At 44.2% G+C, this 23,210-nt stretch overlaps 9 protein-coding genes across 9 annotated transcripts; 4 read left to right on the forward strand and 5 right to left on the reverse strand.

Moving 5' to 3' along the window:
• Positions 1-949: 949 nt before the first annotated feature.
• Positions 950-5,193, reverse strand: I203_104319 (uncharacterized protein; the record flags this gene model as incomplete). Its single annotated transcript, XM_065517511.1, has 14 exons — positions 950-1,191; positions 1,294-1,431; positions 1,521-1,649; positions 1,711-2,012; positions 2,080-2,473; positions 2,538-2,634; positions 2,688-2,809; positions 2,862-2,904; positions 2,962-3,868; positions 3,945-4,540; positions 4,625-4,761; positions 4,819-4,864; positions 4,925-5,086; positions 5,155-5,193. 14 exons carry the CDS (start codon positions 5,191-5,193, stop codon positions 950-952), a joined length of 3,354 nt encoding a protein of 1,117 aa, XP_065374329.1.
• Positions 5,194-5,751: 558 nt separating this feature from the next.
• Positions 5,752-7,671, forward strand: I203_104320 (uncharacterized protein; the record flags this gene model as incomplete). The annotated part of the gene is made up of 1 exon (XM_019144088.1): positions 5,752-7,671. One exon carries the CDS (start codon positions 5,752-5,754, stop codon positions 7,669-7,671), a length of 1,920 nt encoding a protein of 639 aa, XP_019007137.1.
• Positions 7,672-7,944: 273 nt separating this feature from the next.
• Positions 7,945-8,932, reverse strand: I203_104321 (uncharacterized protein; the record flags this gene model as incomplete). The annotated part of the gene is made up of 4 exons (XM_019144087.1): positions 7,945-8,158; positions 8,284-8,422; positions 8,503-8,680; positions 8,795-8,932. The coding sequence occupies 4 exons, from the start codon at positions 8,930-8,932 to the stop codon at positions 7,945-7,947; spliced, it is 669 nt and encodes a 222-aa protein (XP_019007136.1).
• A 709-nt stretch (positions 8,933-9,641) lies between these two features.
• Positions 9,642-11,281, forward strand: I203_104322 (protein disulfide-isomerase domain; the record flags this gene model as incomplete). The annotated part of the gene is made up of 6 exons (XM_019144086.1): positions 9,642-9,734; positions 9,801-10,069; positions 10,153-10,291; positions 10,398-10,622; positions 10,700-10,968; positions 11,038-11,281. 6 exons carry the CDS (start codon positions 9,642-9,644, stop codon positions 11,279-11,281), a joined length of 1,239 nt encoding a protein of 412 aa, XP_019007135.1.
• A 384-nt stretch (positions 11,282-11,665) lies between these two features.
• On the forward strand, positions 11,666-13,991 carry I203_104323 (uncharacterized protein; the record flags this gene model as incomplete). Its single annotated transcript, XM_019144085.1, has 10 exons — positions 11,666-11,789; positions 11,865-12,017; positions 12,106-12,359; positions 12,453-12,589; positions 12,678-12,732; positions 12,801-13,043; positions 13,118-13,232; positions 13,316-13,695; positions 13,770-13,803; positions 13,885-13,991. 10 exons carry the CDS (start codon positions 11,666-11,668, stop codon positions 13,989-13,991), a joined length of 1,602 nt encoding a protein of 533 aa, XP_019007134.1.
• Positions 13,992-14,387: 396 nt separating this feature from the next.
• Positions 14,388-15,958, reverse strand: I203_104324 (uncharacterized protein; the record flags this gene model as incomplete). The annotated part of the gene is made up of 6 exons (XM_019144084.1): positions 14,388-14,593; positions 14,747-14,996; positions 15,087-15,227; positions 15,312-15,396; positions 15,523-15,743; positions 15,812-15,958. 6 exons carry the CDS (start codon positions 15,956-15,958, stop codon positions 14,388-14,390), a joined length of 1,050 nt encoding a protein of 349 aa, XP_019007133.1.
• Positions 15,959-16,509: 551 nt separating this feature from the next.
• I203_104325 (T-complex protein 1 subunit epsilon) lies at positions 16,510-19,505 on the reverse strand (the record flags this gene model as incomplete). The annotated part of the gene is made up of 15 exons (XM_019144083.2): positions 16,510-16,535; positions 16,655-16,759; positions 16,826-17,006; positions 17,078-17,215; positions 17,291-17,476; positions 17,536-17,656; positions 17,889-18,230; positions 18,305-18,372; positions 18,449-18,579; positions 18,709-18,873; positions 19,032-19,067; positions 19,144-19,168; positions 19,239-19,284; positions 19,344-19,369; positions 19,455-19,505. 15 exons carry the CDS (start codon positions 19,503-19,505, stop codon positions 16,510-16,512), a joined length of 1,647 nt encoding a protein of 548 aa, XP_019007132.2.
• Positions 19,506-19,861: 356 nt separating this feature from the next.
• On the forward strand, positions 19,862-20,914 carry I203_104326 (uncharacterized protein; the record flags this gene model as incomplete). The annotated part of the gene is made up of 3 exons (XM_019144082.1): positions 19,862-20,041; positions 20,101-20,477; positions 20,539-20,914. The coding sequence occupies 3 exons, from the start codon at positions 19,862-19,864 to the stop codon at positions 20,912-20,914; spliced, it is 933 nt and encodes a 310-aa protein (XP_019007131.1).
• Positions 20,915-21,354: 440 nt separating this feature from the next.
• I203_104327 (uncharacterized protein) lies at positions 21,355-23,118 on the reverse strand (the record flags this gene model as incomplete). The annotated part of the gene is made up of 7 exons (XM_019144081.2): positions 21,355-21,798; positions 21,936-22,136; positions 22,232-22,603; positions 22,677-22,754; positions 22,894-22,911; positions 22,969-23,054; positions 23,115-23,118. The coding sequence occupies 7 exons, from the start codon at positions 23,116-23,118 to the stop codon at positions 21,355-21,357; spliced, it is 1,203 nt and encodes a 400-aa protein (XP_019007130.2).
• Positions 23,119-23,210: the final 92 nt, after the last annotated feature.

Genomic DNA, 23,210 nt, shown 5'->3' on the forward strand with positions numbered 1-23,210 from the left:
AGCCAAGATATTTCGCTTTCGCTCGAAAGGCACTCGAAAGTCTGGGTGTCTCACACTTTATTGATTAAATCTATGGCTCCACTTTACCAGGTGGCGTCGACGTAGTTTCTATAAAAGCGATTTAGCTTGATTATTTATTGTTGGAAGAAGCGAGATGATCTAAACAACAAAGTGTAAATGAGCGACTAGAAGAACAGGCAATGAAGGTCCCAGAGGTGAGTACACACAATCAACATCAACAACAATACATCTGCACTCCAAAAATTCCAAAGCACGCATACTTGCATGCAAATCAACATGAACAAGACCGAGACCTACCCTCATCTTGCTTGCTCTTAGCCGTACAACTAGTTCAATAATCGTAAACAAGAGATCAAATTAAATGCCGGAATAGGAAAAATAATGCGCCAATGGGTGAGAACCGGTCAGGGTTTTTTGACTTCTTTTTGTCACCTCTGATGGAATGCTGATCATCGAGGAACCCGCGCCTCCATAATCCCATCACGCCCGCACGCCATGAACAGAATGATTACGCGATCTTGACATGTCGAATGTCGAGCTCGAGTATCCTTACATGGCACTGCGCAAGTTATCCTGTATGCAAGCTGTCTGTCCGAGTTTCTTGAGTCCCAAGTAATTCTGATGAAGCTCGAGCGAGTGTAGATTTTTGGTGATCTGGGTCTGGCTGCGGGACACATGTGCATGATCGTCAGAAAAAAGGGCAACGCGGGATTCGGGATGAAAGGCTATTTTCTTCTTGTTGTTCGGTTCGGCATTTGTTGACATTAGTTAACCAAGAGCAATCAAGAGCATATGCATGAAGCCACGCCTACTCTCTCGACTTACAGGGGCTTTACCCGATCTCATAGAGGTTATTGAATAAATTCAAACAATATGCTCATAATGCAACATCCTCTATCCATTATATGTGCGTTGTATCTCATACGGTTTACTTCTTCAGAGTCCTCTGTTTCTCAGCAAACTCCACAATCTTTTTCTCCACAAACATCCCTTTCCTCTTTCTTACACCATCCACATACCCTTTAGCCACATTGGCTCTATCTGCTTTCTCACCAAGATCTTCCAACTCTTCTTGGGTGGTTGGTACCCAGAATGGATCTTGGTCCAGCGTTTCGAATCCCGAGAAAATCAATTGAGGCGATGCTGCTCCCGATGTACGTTTACGGATTTCTATATCATCCACATAAGCATCTTAGCACAGATCTTTTACGACTTCCATCCCGAGACCGAATCGATAATGTCGTATGGGAAACGAAATGTTGGTCAACTTACCATCTGCGAAACCGAAACTTTCCACTACAGGTAACATCGCTCTAATCGTGAAGAAGGAAGTACCCTCTTTCATCTCTTCGGACACTATCCTACCTCTTCTTCTAGCTACTACCGCGTAAACTTTACCGAGTACGTCGGCTGCAAAGAAATTCCGCTTGATCAGCACACGATCTGTACCATCCACCACAATAACAACCATGACGATATGAGCTCGTAGCATTACTCACTTGAAGCTTGGATGTCACAAGTATACATCGCCAACTTGATTCTAGGCGACCAATCCAACATGCCCGCTCTACATGCATCCCTAATTGAAGAGATCAATGCCCCTGTGACAGCTGCCGTTCGCCCTTTGCCTTTGTCATGACGTCAGCCTTCTGCTGTATATCCCATGCGAGACCGCCCAGCTGTACTCACCTTGCTCAGATTCGAATTCCTCTTTGTTCAACTCTACATTCTCCACGACCCATGCCATACCAACGACAGGTTCGGAACATAGCGGTCCTTGGAAAGTAGCCATTTGGAATCCAGCTTCGATAGAATTCTCGAAGTCCCTCAACAACCTCAGCTCGGCTCGAGCACTATCATCCGTTTCGTTTGCAGAGGCGATAGAAGCTAGTTGGTCCTGAGCCAGAGCATTATCGGCAGTTTGTAAAGCTGCATCGGCAGATTGACCTTTTGCTCGAGCATCGGCGAAGAGCTTCTCTTTACCTCTCAGACTGACGATCAACTCTCTTCAGCGGTGCCCCACAATTATAGCGAAAGGGTGAAGATGGGTGTACTTACCGAAGTTGGCTTTTCCCCGCTGGATCTAACAGGATGTTCGCACCCATCCTCTTCGGCCCAAACGACCAGATCCTATCAGCCGCGTCTGCCCAATCACCTCCTGCTTTGTTCATCAACTCCTCCAGTTCACTCCAGAATTGCTCAGGGGTCAGCATCCGACTCTGTTCAGCACCTCCTTCTCCTGCATCCCTTTCCTCCTGGTCCTCCTCATTCTCATTCGACTGATCGCGTTTCTGTACTAACATAGAACCGACAGTACTGATGTGAGAAAGGAGGAACTCTATTATTGCTGGTGGTAGAGGTAAAGCGCGTATAGTGAAGGTGACCAATCCATTGAGGATTGATCCGTTGACCGTACCTCTCGGCGCACCTGCCGTTTTCGGTGGTAACATATCTGAAAGTGAGGTCCAGAAAGGTAAGCTACCCTGACTGCAGCCTGTCCAGGTATAGAAGCTTACCTGGCGCTTTGACTGCTGATTCTCTGAAGGGAACAATCACAGCAGATTGTTGTATTGGGCATTTCGCGAATCGCTCCTGCAGGTCTTTTATGCACCGCTATAAAGTTTCTCATGAGCTGATATTCCCCACGTGATTAATTCTCGGCTTACCTGTAGATGAATTTCACCTGCGGTGATGATGACATGTTCACCTGTCTCTTGCACGAGGTATTCCGCGCATGGATCCGCTTGATTGAGAATTTGCAGTCCTTTGATAAGTTTAGGCATGTCACCTGAAAAAAATGTGTAAGCTGTTAATCCATGATTGGAAAAAGGATACCTCACTTGGATTTTCAGGTTCGAGGGCAACTCGGACGATTGGAGCAGACTGTGTAGATTATGTTCAGTACTGAGAATATACTGGGTAAGAAAATGACAAGCTTACCAGTAGATTAACACCAGCTAAATTGACTAGCTCCGTATCTTCCTTCAGATCTTCCACTCCTTGTGCGTTCGGTGCCCACAACGTGGCACTTCTCGGTACGACCCTCTCCAATCCGCCAATCGCACAAACATGACCTGCAGGTACTTCTTCTACCGAGACCAACTCTCTGCCCATCATCATATATAAATCTCTCGCCTCTACCTTGAAGATATGTTTAGCATTTCTAGGGTGAGTCGGGCCAAGCTCATTCTCGTATTTTGGTAATGTGACTATAAGAGGAGTATTTCTCCTCAATACACCTGAGAAAATCCTTGAGAAACCTAATAGCACTTCGGAGGATTCATCTATCGGTATCAACGGGGTTTCTGTTCCTTTATCAATCAGAGATATCGCATCTAAAGGTTTCATGAGGTCTTCGCCGCCATTTTCAGGTAAAGGTACTCCGTTTGGTGTACCGGCGATCTCCTGACGACTAGCTAATAAGGCTGCGCGTCTCTCTCTCTCTTCTTTACCTCGCTGTCTCATCTCCTCGGCGGTCATTTCTTTAGGTTTGAACTCTGGCAGTTCACTTCGTTCCACCGCAAACATTTTACTGACGTATGCGACTACATTGGCATCTTCAGATTGATCGCATCCATAAAGACCTTTCTCCATTTCGTTGGAAGCAGTAAGTGCAGTATTGGAAGCGGCTGCTTTTTCCGGATGGAGCATGAATGGTAATCTGATAGCTTGAGCATCGGACGGTGAAGGAATGACGTCGATCACAGCTTGGAAAGTAGCAGTGGAAAGGGGGAGCCACTGTTGCATGATGATATTGAGGAGATTTCGAGTATCTTTTGATCGTATATCTCGAGGTGTCACTCGTACTCCCAGAGCAGTCACGATCTTCTGTGTAGCCTCAGGATCGCTAGATTGGCGCACGGATTAGCAAATGCAACTACCTCATCATATCAATAGCCATACCGTGCATTGTAGTAACTCACTGTTGGTTCAAAACGGTATCGTAAACTCTCCATATGTTCTCAAGCACAAATTGCACAAATAATGGCTTTAGATTTCTTCCCACCAATTTCTTCCTGCCTACTACTCTTTTCGTCTTGGGATCGAGATACCAATCTCCCCATAGGACTCTCCTCAAGTTTGATTCTTTGATCTTCAATTTCTCTGCATATAATCTTGCAAATTTACCCAATCTGAACGCCCATCCATCTATTGCAGAAGCGAACAAGACGTTTCCTCGGTCAGGTGCGAAATAAATATCTTCATCTTCTTTCTCTTCAAACTCTTTATCCAATAGTTCATCATTCTCTTCCGTGTTAATATCGTTCTGTTCTTCTTGAGCTGATTTTCGAGCTGCGAGTCTCTTCTCCCTTTCTTCCCTCCAACGTAAGTCGTCTTCCATCCTCTCTGATGCGTAGAACGAACCCATCACTGCATTGACCTGCTCGATTGATTGTGAGAGATGATGATATGCCTCTGAAGGTGACATTTGTAATTCGGTGATCAATCGGTCGATCTTGTTGATCACCAGTAATGGACGTAGTCTGTCTACCCATGCTTGCCGGAGGACTGCTATTGTCTATTGGAGAGCAGTTGTCAGTTCAAGTTGATTACCACTGTAAGACTTGTCACCAGGTGGAGTTAGATGAGTAAGCTGACTTACCTGTGTACAGACACCTTCCCAGCAATCTACCAATACCAAAGCACCATCACATAATCTCGAAGCGGTAGATACCTCGGAAGCGAAATCAACATGACCAGGTGTATCGATGACATTACACAGATGTTTTGACGTTGAAGCTATAGCATCCGTTTCGATCAGTAAATCATGTTTCCTGAGAGCATGGTGTGACTTACCTATACCACCTGGACCAATTCTGTTCATGTCAAATCGTAGAGACACCTGTTTTTAAAGAAAGTCAGCTTATCTCGTATCAAATGAGGGACATGGATGGTAGCTTACAGCACTACTTTCCATCGTTATTCCTCTTTCCTGCTCATCTTCTCTTGAATCGAGGAATCTCAATTTACCGGCCATTCGAGATGAGATGATATTGTTGGATGACAGGAGACTGTCCGCAAAGGACGTCTTTCCGTGATCGACATGGGCTACAATAGTGACGTTCTGGTCAAGATTCAAAGGGCATATGTTCAGCCTGAAAGTGTGGGTGGACAGACCAGAGAGACACTCACTCTGGTATTTGCCAGAGGAACGGCAAACGATTGTGACATGTTGAAGGAGCTGTTCAGAATCGGACAAGGTTGTGTCGTTGTTCTTTGTTGTATCCTGGCGAAACACAGTCTATTGATCTATCGGTCGTAAACGTATTAATCTATAGTACCTCTGACACCTTGGTGTGATGTTCAAGATTGTCTCTTTTATACCTCGATTTCTTGAACTTGATCGTCATCTTTCTCCTACTCTTTTCTTGTCGGATCCGAGATTTCCAGCATGCTGAAAAGTGATGACATCACCATTTATTCCGTCGGAAGTGGAATTGTTTTGATAATCTTCTCTCTCCTGGGATGTCTCCTGGTTCGGAGACCTGCTATCATCGGCGTAGCAGCATATTCATCAAGTCAACGGAACAACGCAAGGTCTCAAGATTTATCCTTGGACTCGATAAAGCATCAGCAGGTCTTGCTGGCGCCCGGCTGTCACGCGAAGCTCTTCGGGCCTACACCACTTCAGAGGCGTAGGAATAGTTGGTAGTTCAAAAGGCCTTGCCTTCTCTTCGTCCGCTCCATCCTGACTTGCCCGCTTATCGCTTAATAGGTGAATCATCCACCATGACCTACTCTTCATCAGGACTTCCTCCACCAGCTGTTTTTCTCCATCAAGAAGCCCTCCATGCGATCCCCTTACCACCCCTCGCGTCATGGTTAATAAGTTTGCGCAAACCCGAACATCTCGTGAGATTGAACGACCTCCTGCAGCGATATAAGACACCTCAGAGTTATCATAGGGTAGATGTTAGACTGATCGAAAGCTCAGAGCTGCCACCTGGGAGTCCGGATAGTCAAGTTGAGGAATTGGGAGAAGATAGGAAAGTGAGAAAGGGGAGTAGAGACATTGTAGAGTTGGATGAAGGCAATACGTTGGAAGGATATTGGTGGAGTAGAAATGGGCAAGGTCAGCCTACGGAGCCAGTGGATCATGACCAGAGGATGACTGTCGAGGGAAATGAATCTAGGATGGACAAGATTGATGATGCTGGATCAGGATCAAGGCAAAATATAACGAGTCAACCTCATACGGAAACACTGAAGAAAGAACAGGAGCGATCGGACACCAAAATGGACACAACAACGCCGTCTCTTACGCAGACAGAAGAAGCTTTGAAAGCCCTACGACTCCCACCTTCACCGTCCGAACCCCCTCAATCGCCTATTCCAACCTACCCCCTACCTCCGATCGGACCCACTCGTAAAGTCCGAGAATTACGCTTAGATCTACGTACATTGGACGCAGCAGCTCTGTTCGCATTGGAAACTTGGCGTAGGGAAGAATTGGGTTTGGAGAAATTGAATATGGAATTTCCAGATTCAGTGTGGTATAAAGATCCTACTCCTACACCTTCGCCTTCACCTCCGCCTAAGTCAATATATACGTCGACAGGGAAAAAGAGAGGAAGACCTAGAAAACATCATACACCTATTATCGTCAATCCGGAGGATGAAATGACAGAAACGGGCTTAGGATTGCAATTTGGGGAAACAGGTGGAGAAGCTCAGAATGGTATGATGACTGAAGAACAGACTAAGGGGTATGACCACTTAGTAAACACCCCTCAAACCAATCAGGAAAAAGATGGTAATATCGGACTGCAAGGGGAGACTCAATCCACGATAAATGTTCCCGATATATTAGAAACGTTTGTTGAATTGGCTCAGAAAGGTGAAGAGGTAGAAAAGGTGGATGTATCACCGCCTGATCTGGATGATGACCCGGTGCGGTCTCTAGAGGATGATCCAGTCAACCCAGAAGCAAAAACGGGGGGCGAGATGGATCTGGCGCAGCGGCAAGTCCAGAACGAGGAAGAGGCAGAAGTCGGACCGTCTCGCGCTACCCCATCATCACCTTCACCAGATATACTTCTAAATGACATATTCAACGAGAAAGAAGATGACGATCTAGATTTCGTTCCTCCTCCTTCCCCTCCTGCCAGACGTCCTAGACCTAGGAGGAATAGGAAATCTCAAGTGGACGAAAATGCAGAAGAAGGCGAGAAAGGTAGAGTGGATTTTGATATGGGCGTCGTTGAAACACACCAACATGAAAGAAGAACGAAGTCGCCTCAATTTATAGTGGATAAGACAAGCAAATCGAGATTAACATCTAAATCGAAATCGGTATCGGTCGAAGTTATAATGCTTCCCGAAATACCGACTAAAACTCTCGACCATGCCAAAGAACAAGCCATTCGATCACCATCGATAGAACTTTTACCGAACCAACCTGAACTACAGAAATCTGCCAAGAGACCTAGAGGATCTACCACGATGTCGGCTTCCATAGCTCTTCGATCACCGAAGAGAGCTAGGATATTCACTGATCCGCCGACGATGATATCCAAGACGAGTCCGGTAGCAAAGAGGAGAGCAGGATTTGTAGTAGAAATACCTAGTAGAAGGGCTGTTCCACCGGATAGCGAGGACGATGTAGATGATGAAGAAGAAGAATGGGGATTCCTGAGATCTTTTGGTTAGGATGGATATCATATAGTATGCTATTTGTCGTTGGTTTTGGGCATTTGCTGATCATTCTGTATATATCACGACTGTATTTACAACGTTGTATATAACAATCATGTATGTGCATGTATAATGCAGAGTATGAATGTGGGACTCTTGACCAATGAATTTTTGTACAGTATATAGACAGTAATCACCAGGCCTCATGCTTCTTTATAGCTCACGATGTGAACTAGATGGATTGCGTCGCATTTAATGATCTTGTGATAGGTTGAAGTTGATTCTGAATCATTTTATCAAAGCGACCCTCCATCTGACTGCCTCATAACCCCATCCAAAATGAATAACAGCACTAGCCAAGACCAACCATACACTTTGACCCCAGTATATCGCCACGCCATTACCCAAATCATCATTGTCGTCAGAGGTGACGATGTTATTGGATTGTGAGACTGCATGGCCGATTATAGCTGCTTGAGCGATGAATGATACCCATGTGAAACTAAAGACGAATTGATCAAATTGGTTAATTTTCACTAAACAAGGTTGAAGTTATACTCTTATGAGGTGGTTATTCTCATTAATTTGTGATTTGTTGTAAAAACATAAGAGGTAACGATCACTCACAGAAAACACACAGATACGGAAATGAAATGAATCATAGCTAAACTATATAGCTTATCTTCATTTGGCATAGGACTTTTACGGAATGAATATCGGATAGTATAAGCATGATGAGCTCCGGTGATTAACACTAATGCAAAAGCTGTGAAAGGTTGTTAAGCGGGTCAGTGGTAGATCGAGAGTATTTTGTTTGTTTGTTCGTTTGTTTGTTTCGTTACTCACCAACCACACTTGTTACTGCTACTTTACTCGTATTCAAATTGATATCATTCGGCACGGGAAACCCAAAATATCCAGAAGGTATTTGATATTGAAATCCTCTGAATATACATCCTAGTTTACCTGTTATGACGAGGTTGGAGACGTTGTAGCCGCAATAATTTTGAGAACCAAATCGTATCTATATACAAGTGAACACAGTACAATGCTTTTTGTTAGCGACTTTGTGTCTGACGCGGTAAAAAGGTCGAGAATACTCGCAGTGGTCACTTGATGAGAGGCTATAGCAACTCACCACTTGACTCTGCGTACTGACCGATACATACCATACTGAATCTGCGCCTGAGAACGCAGCTATGGCCAAAAGGACAGAAGATAGGATGGGATAGGCTAGGTGGTATGGTAAACCGACTGTTCGATCGGGTGCTCCCATCGTGGGTCTTAGTTTACTTGGTGTGTATGGCTCGGTTGAGAATATGATTCAATGAGTGAATATAGGTTAGAAGGTGAAGAGTCAGTATATATCGTATGTGATCTCCAAAACGGTAAGGATAGATTTGAGCGAGCAATTCAAGGAGATGGGATGAGATTTGTTAGATTCATTCTCATTCCAAGCTGCTTATACCGGTATAATGAAGATCGAGTCATTTGAGTTTTCAGCGGAGTCTCAACACGTAGATGGGGTTTTCGTCATTTTACCACTTCCTCCGGTGAACGAGTCTTCTTTCTGATGAAGAAAGGATGGTATATCGTCGGAAGGCGCAAACTCCTTTCACAGGAGCTGTCACCTCGATTGACCGGGTGCTCAACATCTTGTTTCGATTGTGAGAGATGTGGTGAGTACCACCAGATGACATACAAACATACAGTCATGAGGTATAGGCTGCTGCAACGCTAGAAACGAAAACTTTGGTTCTGGTTGAAATGAGCAAGAGAGAGGAAGAAGAAAAGAAAGAACTTGGATTAGAGTTTGTCACCCAACACGTCATTGCGATGGCCCGCCACGTGGGCCTGTGTCGTGACGTGGAGCAAAAGACAAAGTCAAAAGGATCAACGAATGAATCATCATAACCTCATCTGATCCAGTATTTTACATCTACAAACTACTCTCCACTTGATCCAGAGTAGGGAAACAGTACAAGATGAAGTTCGCCATCTCACTCTCGCTCTTCGCTCTCGCCGCTTTGGCAAGTGCAAGTAACGTCATCGATTTAGATACAAAAAACTTTGAAGAGGTAAGCCGATCTTCTGATTATCAATCAGTCAAGCAAGCTGAACGCTGATGATGTTTCAAATGGCAGTACGTGGGAGGCGATAGACCAGCTCTAGTAGAATTCTACGCTCCATGGTGTGGACATTGCAAGAATCTTGCACCGGTATACGAACAACTTGCCGATGCCTTCCCATCGGATAAAGTGGTGATTGCCAAAACCGATGCCGATGGTGTAGGTAGAGATTTAGGTTCGAAGTACGATGTCAAAAGATTCCCAACGCTCAAATGGTTCCCTAAAGGCTCGTTGACTCCTGAAGATTATTCTTCGGGAAGAGATTTAGAAGCTTTAGCTGGATTGTGAGTCCTTTCTCATCCATTCTCATCGTCGTGCCTTTGCCCCCCTTCTCGTCGCTAATCAAATGTATCGATGTCGATCACAGTGTCTCCGAGAAATCTGGTGTAAAGTCAAAGATCAAGCCTCCCCCTCCTCCCGTGGCCGTACAACTTGACGCCTCCAACTTTGATGATATCGCTTTGGATAATGATAAGAATGTCTTGGTCGCCTTTACTGCTCCTTGGGTGAGTCCAATATTCCACTTCACTACCTACTCCATCTGTTCATTATCATGCTCTGCACACCCATTGTGCACATGCCGAAATGCAAAGCTGACCCTCATCAACATAGTGCGGTCACTGTAAAAACATGAAACCAGCCTATGAGAAAGTCGCCAAAGCATTCTTATCCGAATCCGATTGTGTTGTCGCTCAGATGGATGCCGATGCTGCTCCCAACAAACCTGTCGCTGCCAAATACGACGTTCGATCTTTCCCTACCATCAAGTTCTTCCCTAAGGGATCCAAGGCACCTATCGCTTACTCTACTGGTAGATCGGAACAACAATTCATCGATGTGAGTAATCCGTTCCTCAAAACCACGTCAATATCGCCTTCGTTCGTGTGAGTTGCTAACATATGCATTTCTGACAGTTCCTCAACGAACACTGTGGTACCCACCGATCCATCACCGGTCTCCTCTCTGAGACTGCCGGTAAAGTTCTTACTCTCGATACTCTCGCTTCCAACTTCTTCAGGGCTTCTCTCCCTGAGAGACCTGATGTTCTCGGTAAAGCTAGAGAATACCTCGCCACTTTGACTGGAGCCGACAAGAAGACGAACACATCCGCTGAATACTATGTCAAAGCGATGGAGAGAGTCATTGAGAAAGGTGAAGGATGGTTAACCAAAGAACAAGCTAGGTGAGTGGCTCATTCACCATGGCAGGCTAGAAGGCAAGAAAGTGCTAATACATCAAAATGGATTCATAGAATCGCCGGATTACTCGCCTCACCTTCTTTGGCACCTACCAAACTTGACGAACTCAAAATCAAAGCCAACATCCTCTCTTCATTCGCTGCCCAGAAAGCCTCCGAGGCTGCCGATGCGGCTGAAGATATCTACGAACAAGTCGTAGATGCTGCCAAGCAAGTTCCACAACAAGCTAAAGATGGTGTGGATCAATTTGCTGATGCGGTTCAAGATAAAGCTAAGAAGATCAAGGAGGAGCTCTAAGAGTTGGGTGTGATGGAGACCAAAAGATGCGGACAGATGCTTGGAAAGGAATAGATAGGCTACGGGAGGATGGCAGTGGTATTATAGTGTAGTAGTGATAATGCAGCACAAACAAATCAATATATGGAATGCATATGAAAGGCTTTACAGCACCAAAATATTTCCACCTGATAGCATAATGATGGCAGCATGTATATGAAGCAGAGGATCCAATCTGGGGGGTGCCACATGTCGACACGTGGCAATGTGGAATGATGCGACGTCAGTCATAGATTGAGATTGAGATTGCGCGTCGATACATTTGGATAGATCATCGATGAACAAGTTGGTGACTTTCAACATAATCTCATTCACTACTTCAATCCCATCTCCACATCACCCAAAATGGCCAAGAACCCAACTGCAAAGCTCCAAGAGCCCACCAAAGACGAGAAGAAGGGCGAAGAGGAGGTTGCGGCTCAAGTGGAGAAACCCGTAGTTGAAGAACCAGTATTGACCGTTGAAGAGGGTGAGTTGGCGATCCCATGTATCTCTCTGTTAGGGCAGATTATATACTGATTGCTTGCTTGTGCATTTCATATAGAAATCTTGAACAATATCACATTGATCGGTAGAGCGGTCTCGACTATAGAACCTAGATTCACCATCCGAGTTTTACGAACGTTAACTACGTTAAGGAAGAAGTTGAATAAGGCTGTTTTGAAGAATGTACTCGATCAAGCTTTCCCTAAAGGATGTAAGTCCGGTCTCTTTCTCTTTCTACACGACCGTTCATATTCCTCCAAGATAGACAAGCTAATGATTCTTTTTGTTTGGTGAATTAGCTAAAACGGGTCAATCGTTAATTGCCAATTCCATATTCTCTTCTTTACCTTCTTCCTCGAGCGAAGAATCAATGGAAGTTGATCCTACCGACTCAACTACAACCACTACCGCCGGTGATACTGCTGCTACCACACAGAAGAAGAACTTTTCGTCTCCATTAGATAATAGTGGGAATGACTTGATCCCCGAGGGTATCATTTATTTGAGATTACTCTTAATTCTCCTCAATCTAGATGCTGGCAAGGTAGTCGAGGTGCGTGTAGTGTCTTTTTCAAAACTCAACTATCACTTTGATAAGCTGTAGCTGGAAATTAGACTGATATACTGATTATGTATCTTTTCATAGGCTGGTGAATTCGCTTTGGAGACGACCGAAATTATCAGTTCGCTTAATCGAAGGACGATGGATCAGATCGCCGCGAAAGTGTGGTTTTACTTGGCTAGATCGTTTGAGCTCCAAGGCAGATTGGCAGAGTTACAACCGTAAGTCCCGCGCTTTGTCCTCACTGAGCTGCCATCAACCATCCCATGGAGGTGTAGTAGCTAATATATCGCTGTTGTGTTATGATAGATACTTCTTGGCTATTAGACAAACAGCTTCTTTGAGGAAAGACGAGACATTAGAGGTGAATTTGGGTAGCAAACCTCAACTGGTCTAAAGTGAACTTATAGCTGATACCTCTGCATGATCTAGGTCACCGTAATCAACCTCTTATTGAGATCTTACCTGGCTTCTCAGCAATACGATCAAGCCGACAAACTCATTGCCAAATCGACTTTCCTCGGTGCGGCCAACCAAGCTCAAACTGTCAGATGGTTATTCTACGCAGGTAGATTACGAGCTATCCAATTGAACTATGCCCAGGCGAGAAATTATCTGCAGACTGCTATCAGGAGAGCACCAAAGGATGAAGTCGCTCCTGGTTTCGTACAATTGGTGAATTCGGAGCAGCTTACATCGGTTCACCCCGAGTATAATTCAATAAGCTGACAATATACCATGATCTTTAGATCCACAAATACTTCATCATTGTCGTACTCTTGACCGGTGTCATCCCAGATAGAGCCATGTTCAGGAAACCAGTATTGAAACAAGCCTTATTACCTTATTTCCAAATTGTACAAGGTGAGTCAAGTCGCGTCAGGCTTTCATAGCTCCTATCGATAGAATTGTTCAAGCTGAATTGGCATATTGTTTGTTTTGATTAGCTGTGAGAATAGGAGATATAACAGGGTTCGAAAAAGCTTTCCAAACTCACGAACAAGTCTTTTTAAACGATTCGACCCATTTCTTAATCCTTCGATTGAGACATTTCGTAATAAAGACCGCTCTACGATCCATCACCTTATCCTACTCGAGAATCTCCTTGGCGGATATTTGTGTCAAGTTGAAATTGGATTCTGAAGAAGATACAGAATATATAGTAGCCAAAGCAATTAAAGATGGTGTGATTGATGCTTTCATCGATCATGAGAAGGGTTTCATCGTTTCTAAACAGATTAAAAACGTTTATGAGACGGATGAACCTACCATTCAGTTTAACAAGAGGGTCAATTTCTGTACGCAGGTTTATAATGAGAGTGTGAGGGTGAGTACCACACGATACATTCCATCCCCCTTTCTTGGTGAATAAATGGAGAAGCTGACTGAATTGGTATATAGGCTATGAGATACCCTCCCAACGCTCATCGAAAAGGTAAGTCTGTCAAATCAGCTCACAGTCAATTACTTTGTACATGTCGTATCTTAGCTGATCATATTGATTTTCCAATTTTAGAACTCGACACCGCTGCCGACGCTAGAGAAAGGGATAGAGAGATCGCTCAACTCATCCAAGAGAACGAGAATGATGCTGATGATATGGATGATATGGGTGATCTCTAAGATGATGCCGGGCAGGCATTTAGAGATAGAATAATACAAATACAAATTGTGATGTGTAATGCAGACGATATGCAAAATTGATGGAACGCCTTATTGAATCTAAAGATGAATCTCTTTCAAAGTGCAGTCTGCCATCGCTTTACACTAAATTGTATCCTTCTATCTCCATGTATGTGTAGAGACAATGGAATAGGAAGTAGCTTAGCCCTTGTCATATGCCAAACTTGAAAGTAAGGTAACAAGAAAAATGCATTCGTACTGATCAATGAGAACAAGGACATTTACAAGAACACCAAAGTTATCAGATTAAGACTACAAATGACTTTTTTTCCTTCATTCACTTCACTTCTCTTCACTTCTCACTTCTTTAATCTCTCCACCACGAGTGTACGTGATTTACCATCTCTTCTCACCGTCCCAAGCTGCGTAGAACTTCTTCAAATCCTCTACATCATCTTTCGAACCTAGGAAGACAGGACATCTACCGTGGATATTCTTAGGAACGACATCCAAGATTCTTTGAGTTCCGGTTGTAGCTACTCCGCCAGCTTGTTCGGTAAGGAATGACATTGGGAAAGCTTCGTAAAGCATTCTCAATTTACCTGTGTACGATAGAAAGGTGAATAGAATATGGATCAGTTGATGTAAACAAAAATTATAACAAATAGAACATTCGGGAATGTATGAATGTTCGAGAGAAGATGATCACATGGAGAGGAAGTAATGTTTAAGATACGGAAGATCGATCAACTCACCATCTTTACTCTTTTTGTCATCTGGGTAACCGAAGATACCACCGTACAACAACGTTCTGTGAACGTCTGCGACCATCGAACCGATATATCTAGCCGAGTAGGGTTTACCGTTCGAAGGGTATTTGATACTTTCCAAATACTTGTTGGTAGGTTCGTAGAAGTGGAGAGAGTTTCCTTCGTTGAATGAATAGATTTTACCTCGAGATGGGATCTTGATATCTGGGTGAGTAAGAATAAATTCTCCTAAAGCCTATATACAATACAAAGTAAAATACAAATACAGGTCAGCTTCAGTCATACATAAGTCAGGTATGGATAGACCAAGTAAAATATGACTGACCTCATCAAGAGTGAATCCATCGACACCTTGACCAGTGGAAAGTACAAGGTTACAAGATGAACCGTACATTGTGTAACCGGCCGCTACGAGGTCTCTACCGGGTTTCAACACATCGGCGACAGAGGCTTTAGATGGGTCTGCCTATGAACGCGAATATGGAGTCAGGGATCAGCTTCTGCCTCGCCTGTAATATATGATTATATCTATAGGTAATGGAGCACTCACAATCTTGTAGATACCGAAGATGGTACCGACATTGACACCCGCATCGATGTTTGAAGAACCGTCAAGAGGATCGAATACCACGGCACTACAAGGAAGGTATAAAAAGATATTCGTAAGCTTGAAGAACTCAAATGCAATCATATGATTGATAACCAGAGATGCCAGACATATGCAATGGAGGTAAAGGAGAAGAGAGACGATGTATACCCACTAAGTACCCTTTGATCCACCAACGATAATAGCTTCATCAACTTCCTCTGAAACCATCACACTACATTTACCAGAAGCTGAAAGGGCGTTGACCATGATATCATTTGACAAGACATCGAGTTTCTTTTGATCTTCACCTTGGACGTTGGATGCACCGGCAAGTCCAACGAGGTTGATAAGTCTGGCTTTTCGTACGTTTGATGCGATATATTTAGATGTTACCTATTTACACCACATTGCACTTAGCCTTCTATACCAGATACTCCTTTCATCACTCGAGTGCGACTCACCTGGATAGCAATCAAAAGCATCGTGAGATCACCCGAAGCCTCCTCACCCAATGCCCGTTGTCTCGACAGGATATGTCGAGTGAGGGTGATGAGATCTGTGGTGGGTGGTTCGAGGTCCGCACCGAGTGTAGTTTGAGGAGCTGCCATTGTGATTGTATGTAAAGTGTGAGTGTGTTATGCTAGTGAGGATTGAAATGATTTGTTGTCGTTGTAAATACAAGTGATGTTGTCGTTAGAATAGTTTATACCTATGATCTATATGGGATGGAAATGGAAATACAAAAGATTATCGGTACGGAAAAGGAATAAAGCGGCTATGGCCATGGAATATTATATTGAAATGATCATCAGTACCAGTAGTATCCATCTCATGCCGCCGTTGCAGTGAGAGAGATGGTCGCCTGCAGCAGTCGACGGTCCGAATCGAATGAATGGAATAACCGTACGTCACTCCATACCCAATCCTAATCTCAGGGTAAAATACCGTATCATCCTCCGGACCGGTGCACCCAATCGGTTCTAATCGGATCCTGAATCTCAAATTCATGATGATATGGAGTACAGCTGGAGAGACACATCAAGGAGCTTATGCATGCATGAAAATTGTATATATATATATATATGACATGACTTCATATCCAACTGCGTCCATTAACCTGAACACTTTACCCTACACTAAACACCAACTATCTCTTCGTTTATTCATCCTTGAAAGCAGATGCATCTAGACAAAGTCAAGTTAAAAAAAAACGTCATATGTTAGCGATACTGACGTCTTTGTTCAAAACGGGGAGGACAAGAAACCTGAAATCTGGAGACCCAGTTTTACACGGTTTTACTCACCTATCACATCATCCACTCTCAAGATCATTCTCACCACTTGAGTAGCTAACAGGAATTGTTGACGTTTCGAGATCAATGGGTCGTATACATGTTGTGTCTTCATATCTACCCAACCCGCCATAGCATATCATCAGCAACGAAGAACAAAAGGGTGATGCTTATAACACTCACCGTTCTCTCCCTTTCCAAGACAATCGATACCTAATCTGGGGTTACCCTCGGTGACCTGTCGAGATTTTACATCTGCCAAGGTATCGATAGGTGATAGACCAGAGTTTTCAGCCAAGGCGAGAGGAATGGCATCGAGAGCTTTGGAGAATGCCCTCATGGCGTATTGCTCGATCGAGGGGATCTAAGTGACAAATGCGAGTAAGAATAAGCATGTACATGCAGCCTATGTGTATCAGTTCCTGCCGCACTCACCTCATCGGCCTTTTTAGACACAGCAATAGAAGCGCAGATTTCGGCAGCACCACCTCCGTATACTACTCGGTTATCTTTAACGAGGTTTCGTACCACACAGATGGCATCGTGAAGCGCTCGTTTGGCTTCGTCGATGATCTGCAGAAATCATCTTGGATTAGCACACCATTCTGAAACTCATTGTAGGCTGAACTATAGATCAACTCGACATACCATCTTGTTACTTCCCCTTACGAAAACGGTGACAGCCCTGGTATTCGCACACTCCTCAATGACCAGCATCTTATCCCTCGTAGTACCGAAAGTGAGCTCTCTGACTAGACCAGCTCGACCAAGCTTATCGGCTGATAGATCTTCGAATCGAGGTACAATCCGTCCGTTGGTGGCAATAGCAATGAGCTGGCAGATGACAGAAGCATGAGCTTAGACAATCCACGGGGTCTTTGTGTTCAGCTCACCTCGATCTCCGGTCCACCAACCCATCGCACAGCTGGTAATTCATTTTGCATGAGTAGATGGTTTGCTTCGTCATCGAAACCCCATTGACAGATGACTAGGTTGGCTCCGGTGTCCTTGACCCTGTTTAGTAGTAAAGATTGTCAGCTCTTCCAAGTGCATTATCTCCGATTCAATATCCCACTACGACCGGTTTTGGCCGCGCTCATATGTGCAATTCACTTGTCCCTTGCTCCTGGCTCAAGTGACAATCCTGAAGAGCGTATCCCATCTCTCAGAGTCCAGTACTCATCAACCGGCCTATCTGGCACAACCACTCCTCTGGTCTTCCCAAGAAGATTAAAATTTCACTCACATCTTAATCATGTCTTGGAACTTCTCCTTTTCATACTCCCTCAATTTCTTAAACTCCTCTACAGATTCGATGTCCAACTTATGTTTGGTCTTAGGTCGAGGGGGTTCGAACGGACAAGTCAATATCGCAATCTTGGCATCTTTGACCGTACTTGGCATTTGAGGGTGTGACATATCTTTGTCTACCACGACACCTTTCACCAGTGAAGTATCTTCCAAAGATCCACCGACTTTACCATCGACTTTGATCAGTTCGAAATCCACATCGCGCCTTGCCAGGTCCGCTACGGAGAGAACGGCGTCGACAGCGATGTTGGCAAATTTGTCGTGGGCTATTGATACACTACAAACAACGAGCAAAACCACAGTTCAGTCGTCAACTTACGGTATGGGATCAGTACTTGCAGGGATGCTTACATTTTACTTCCCAAACTTGTCTTGGCGGTTTTCAATAAATTGGTAGTATCTTCTTTACTGAATTCGATCTAGAAGTAAAATATCAAAATCAGTAACGGTGACCCATGGAACACACCACTGCAAGAGCAGTGATGTGAAACCCACCTTATCAGCTACCCTATCTAACTCTTGCACAGCGACTTCACAGGCTTTCTCATAACCGTCTGCTATCCTGATTGGGTGAATACCTCGGTCTAAAAGGTCCAAAGCCGATGAGAGGAGGGCACCAGCAAGGACTAAAAACGTATAATGAAAACATCAGCTCATTTAAATCAGTTGAAGGGGTCAATGATAGTTCACTTGACATTATTTTAGTGATAGTAAATGAGGTATATCTGATGTGATCAAAAAGATTGAACACTCACCGACCACACCTGTCGTACCATCTCCAATCTCATCATCCTGCGATTTCGAAACTTCCACCAACAACTTGGCGATCTGATGATCTACTTCCATCTGACCCAATATGGTAGCACCGTCATTGGTGACTGTTATATCTCCGTCGGGCGAGATGAGGATTTTATCGAGACCTGGGAGAATACAAGTCAAAAGTCAAGAAGTAAGGTCAGTATGATGATTGACCAGACATCGGGAGCCAAATTTATTTCATATAGTCTCATCAGAGCCTATGGCCATCACTCGCCTCACAGATAGAGGTGAGGAGGAATGAAGAGATAGTATAACTCACCTCGAGGACCAAGTGAAGATTTGATGATGTTAGTGACTACTCCGGTAGGTTCATATACAAATCAGCACCTCCTCCTCTAGAGACCTGTACGAAGCTGAAATTCCAATCTTACCAGCTCGAGCAGCAAGTATATGACTCTAAAACCCATATCGCATTGTCAGCTTATTCCCTCTTCTCACCGAGATCTTTGAGGAAGCAAGAGCTCACCCTGATAGCTTCTAATCCATGTGTTCGGACTTTCTTTCCTTGTTCACTATATCACCAAGTCTAATTCAGCTTATGATACTTGGCAGAATCTATCAGCTGACTCACCGAACAATGATGAAAGGTCTTCCATTCTACGAATACCCAACATGAATCAGTCAATTGATCTGCAAAGACAGCGTGGGATATAGCTGAGCTCCAGGTGAAGTTGCGACTCACCTCATCTTGTGCGTAGACTGCTTGTCCAGGATCTATTTGACCTACTGACATGTTTGCTGCGTTACTCCCTAAATGTATACCTGTAGAACGCGAAGATGCGATGTATATGACCAGTAAAAGTAATGTAATTTTGGAATCCAAGATTAATCTGACTGAAATTCCATGATCATCCACCAACGCGCGCGGACCATCTAGGATAGGCGCACCCGGTGCAGACCTTTCCGCAAGCCTAATGATTACTACGGAGAGACGGGTGGAGGTGTTCCTCCAAATATCGAATGAATTTGGTCGTTCGTGTTCAGAAATTATCGACAAGTTTACAACACTTTTGAGACTCCAAACAAGCTCAAGAGCCTTAGAGGTTTCGTCGACACCGACATCGAAGAGTGGAGCATCGCACGTCCAAGATGGTGGACTCTCATCACAAGAAGGGAAAGGGACCTTCCACCAAGAGCAAGGGTCAAGCTCAATCAGCCAAACAACCTTCAAAACCTATAAATATCAACCCTAATGAACCATATAAAATGCGAATCACCTCAGGTGGATCAATATCATCGTATGTAGATTTCGCCATAAATTTTCTGAACGTAAGTGAGCTTGATCATTTTTCAAACCTTGAGATAACAGCTCATCGTGTGTGTTATAGGACAATCCACATACACCCCTAGTCCTACATACCTTGCCTGCCCCTCAGCCGAACCAGAAAAATACAAATACTGTAGCTGGACCGTCAACCTCCACGAGCAAATACTCGACAACTCTACTCACATGCACAACCAATATACCTCGCTTGATATCTGTTGTTGAAATTATAAAACGAAGTTATATCGAGCAGCTGCGTTCGTCCGGCGATGAAGACACAAAGGAGAAGGGGAAAGGGAAGATGAGGATGAGTAGAGGGATATGGCAATATACCGAATCGGCATTGTATCATCCACCTATACCCGATCCTGAGACTGAGAGCGAAGAGGTACTATCAGCGGAAATGAATGGCCTGGATAGGGTGTTAAAGGGCAAATTGAGGTGAGTTACATGTGCACTTGAACATTATATCTCAATATATATACTGAATAATCATGTGTAGACCGAGAATGACCCATCATCCATATTTGACTATCACCCTTTCGACTATACCGCTTGGACTGGAGCAGAAAAGCAATGTCTCGGTACAGTATACATTGGTGAAGACGAAAAATGAAAAGAAGAAGAAGAAGAAGAAAGGTAATAAAGGATTACAGGATCAGACTGATGAGCGTGAGGAGCAAGAAGAGGAAATGGTGATAGAGGTAAATAAGAAGGTGAATGAGATGAACAAGAAGGGTTTACCTAAAGACGAAAGCCAAATTACAAATTATAAAAAGGGAGTTAAGAGAATTTCAGATACTGAAGATCAGAATAAAATAGGTAAAAAACGGAAAATCACCGACAACAGCAAGGATACAGCCAGTGAAAAGGTATAGCTCCGTAGTTGATCATTGACGCTGTCATACAGATCCTTACATGAACATGCGAGTTAGCAGCTTCCGACTTTCAATGAAAGGTGCATATGAGTTGAATGTAGTGTATATATGATGTATGAATGATTTGTACCTGTACTTGTAAATGCTAAATGCCAAAACCTTCAAATCACCTAATATGCTACAATTGTTTGTCCTGTTCACTATCCTACCCAAACCCAATGTGTATGTCCCGCCCCATGTTCTGCCTCCTTCAAATTCTTGTGTTGAGATTCACGAGTGTACGAGTAAACAGCTCGCCACATTTTGTTGAGGTAGATCGGCCTTCCACCTTTCTGCCTGACTGGACAATCTCCTAAGACTTGCCCTCATCTGCATGGCGCAAGGGAAACTATCTCCAGGTACACCTTGATCGCCGTTCCTTCTCCCATTCTCCCTTATCCTCAATTGACAGGTTTGGCCGACAATTCCCTCTTTACCACTTCTCCCTCAATTTTCAAATCCGGTTTCTTCCCTGGCAACTCGACCTTTGTCCCCTCCGTTCCATCCTCCAACGCGAGCGATCTTGCCCAATCTACTGATGGGAATTCCACATCGAATCTAACGTACATGTCGCCCTTTCTGGATGTACCTCGTATAGGCATACCTTCACCTTTGATCGTATACACCGAGCCAGGTTTGATTATCCTTTCGCCCTTTTTCGAATCTACGTGTATACCCCTTCCGTCCAAGTGGATAAATAGGATCCTCGAGAAGCCCAAGAGTGATTCGGAGAGACGGATGGATATGAGGATTGAGAGACCGCCTGATGAGTGGGGTTGCGGTTTGAATGAGGGATGAGGGAGATGACGGATTAAGAAAATTATATCTCCTGCGGGTACGTCGGGCTATATACGAAGTTAATAGATAGTCAGTACTATAGAATGGGTACACTCTTAATTATCCTTTTTTGACGTTGCCCATGACATGACAGAACTTGCTTAATCTTCACAATCCGCTGATAAGTAAAAAGAACCCCACTTACCTCTTCATCACCTTCCCCTCTTAATGCTATCCTCTCACCATCCTCCGTACCCGGATCAATCATGAATTCTATCCTCTTCTTCTCTTTAGTCACTTTAAGTCCTTTACATTTCTTACATTTCTCTTTATCTCTTATCTTCTTGCCATCTCCGTGACAAGATGGACAAGGTGATTTCACTTTACCTAATAATCCAGGTGCGATCTGACACCGTCAACGAATAGCGCAGGAAAAGAAAACATTAGCGATTGACGGACTGTACGTATAACGTAAGTACGGCTGATTGAGATGACACTCACATGTCTATCTGTGAATATCGTTCCCTTTCCTTCACAATTCCCACATTCCTTTGGTTCTACCCCCGCCCTCGCACCAGATCCTTTACACCCACTACATATCCTATCTCTTTCAAGGTTCATCACCACTTTCTTACCCTTGTATGCCTCTTCTAAACTTATATCATAGGGAACGACCGTATCCCTCCCCTTTGCTGGTTTCCTACGTCTCGATGGTCCGCCTCCCATATCAAATTCGAACGATCCTCCTCCCATACCGAAGCCACCCCCACCGAACATCTGAGCGAAGAGATCGTCCATGTCCATACCCATATCTGAGGGCATGCCGCCTCCTCTCGGTGGGCCGTCGGGTCCATGAGAATCGTAAGTCGCTCGCTAAGCATGATCCACAAAGGGTATCTCATATTTCATTGTTCGAGGAATACAGGTAGATGGACAATCGACTCACATCATTGGGATTCGATAGCGTCTCGTAAGCTTGTCCTATCTTCTGGAATGTTTCATGTGCCTGTGGATCATCTGGGTTCTGGAGTTGAACGATCATTCGTCAGCTCGATAGTAGTTTGCACGCTTCTTTGACCTTACCTTATCCTATGTAGCATATACACATCGAGGCATAGCCTAGATTAGTCATCGAACATCATCGTATAACTCGTCTCACTCACAGGATGATGTTGCATAGCCTATGAAGCATGCAAAGATCAGCACTCATCTTTATCTTCTAGTCAGCACTTACTCACCTTCTTCTTGTAAGCCTTCTTGATCTCTGCGTCGGTAGCATCTACCGATACCTCCAGGAGGTCATAGTAAGTCGTGTCGAATACCACTGTTCATCGTGACAGTACACATATCCATCATCAGCGTCGTGACTGATTGAGTGACCAACCCATTCCTTCCCCACTTACTCTTCGGCTCTGTTCTGTATACCGGTTATTGATTTGTTATATACACTTGTTCACACCTTGTCATCATCTTCTCCAAC

The sequence above is a fragment of the Kwoniella mangroviensis genome, assembly GCF_000507465.2.
Source record: "Kwoniella mangroviensis CBS 8507 chromosome 1 map unlocalized Ctg01, whole genome shotgun sequence".
Taxonomy (NCBI): domain Eukaryota; kingdom Fungi; phylum Basidiomycota; class Tremellomycetes; order Tremellales; family Cryptococcaceae; genus Kwoniella; species Kwoniella mangrovensis.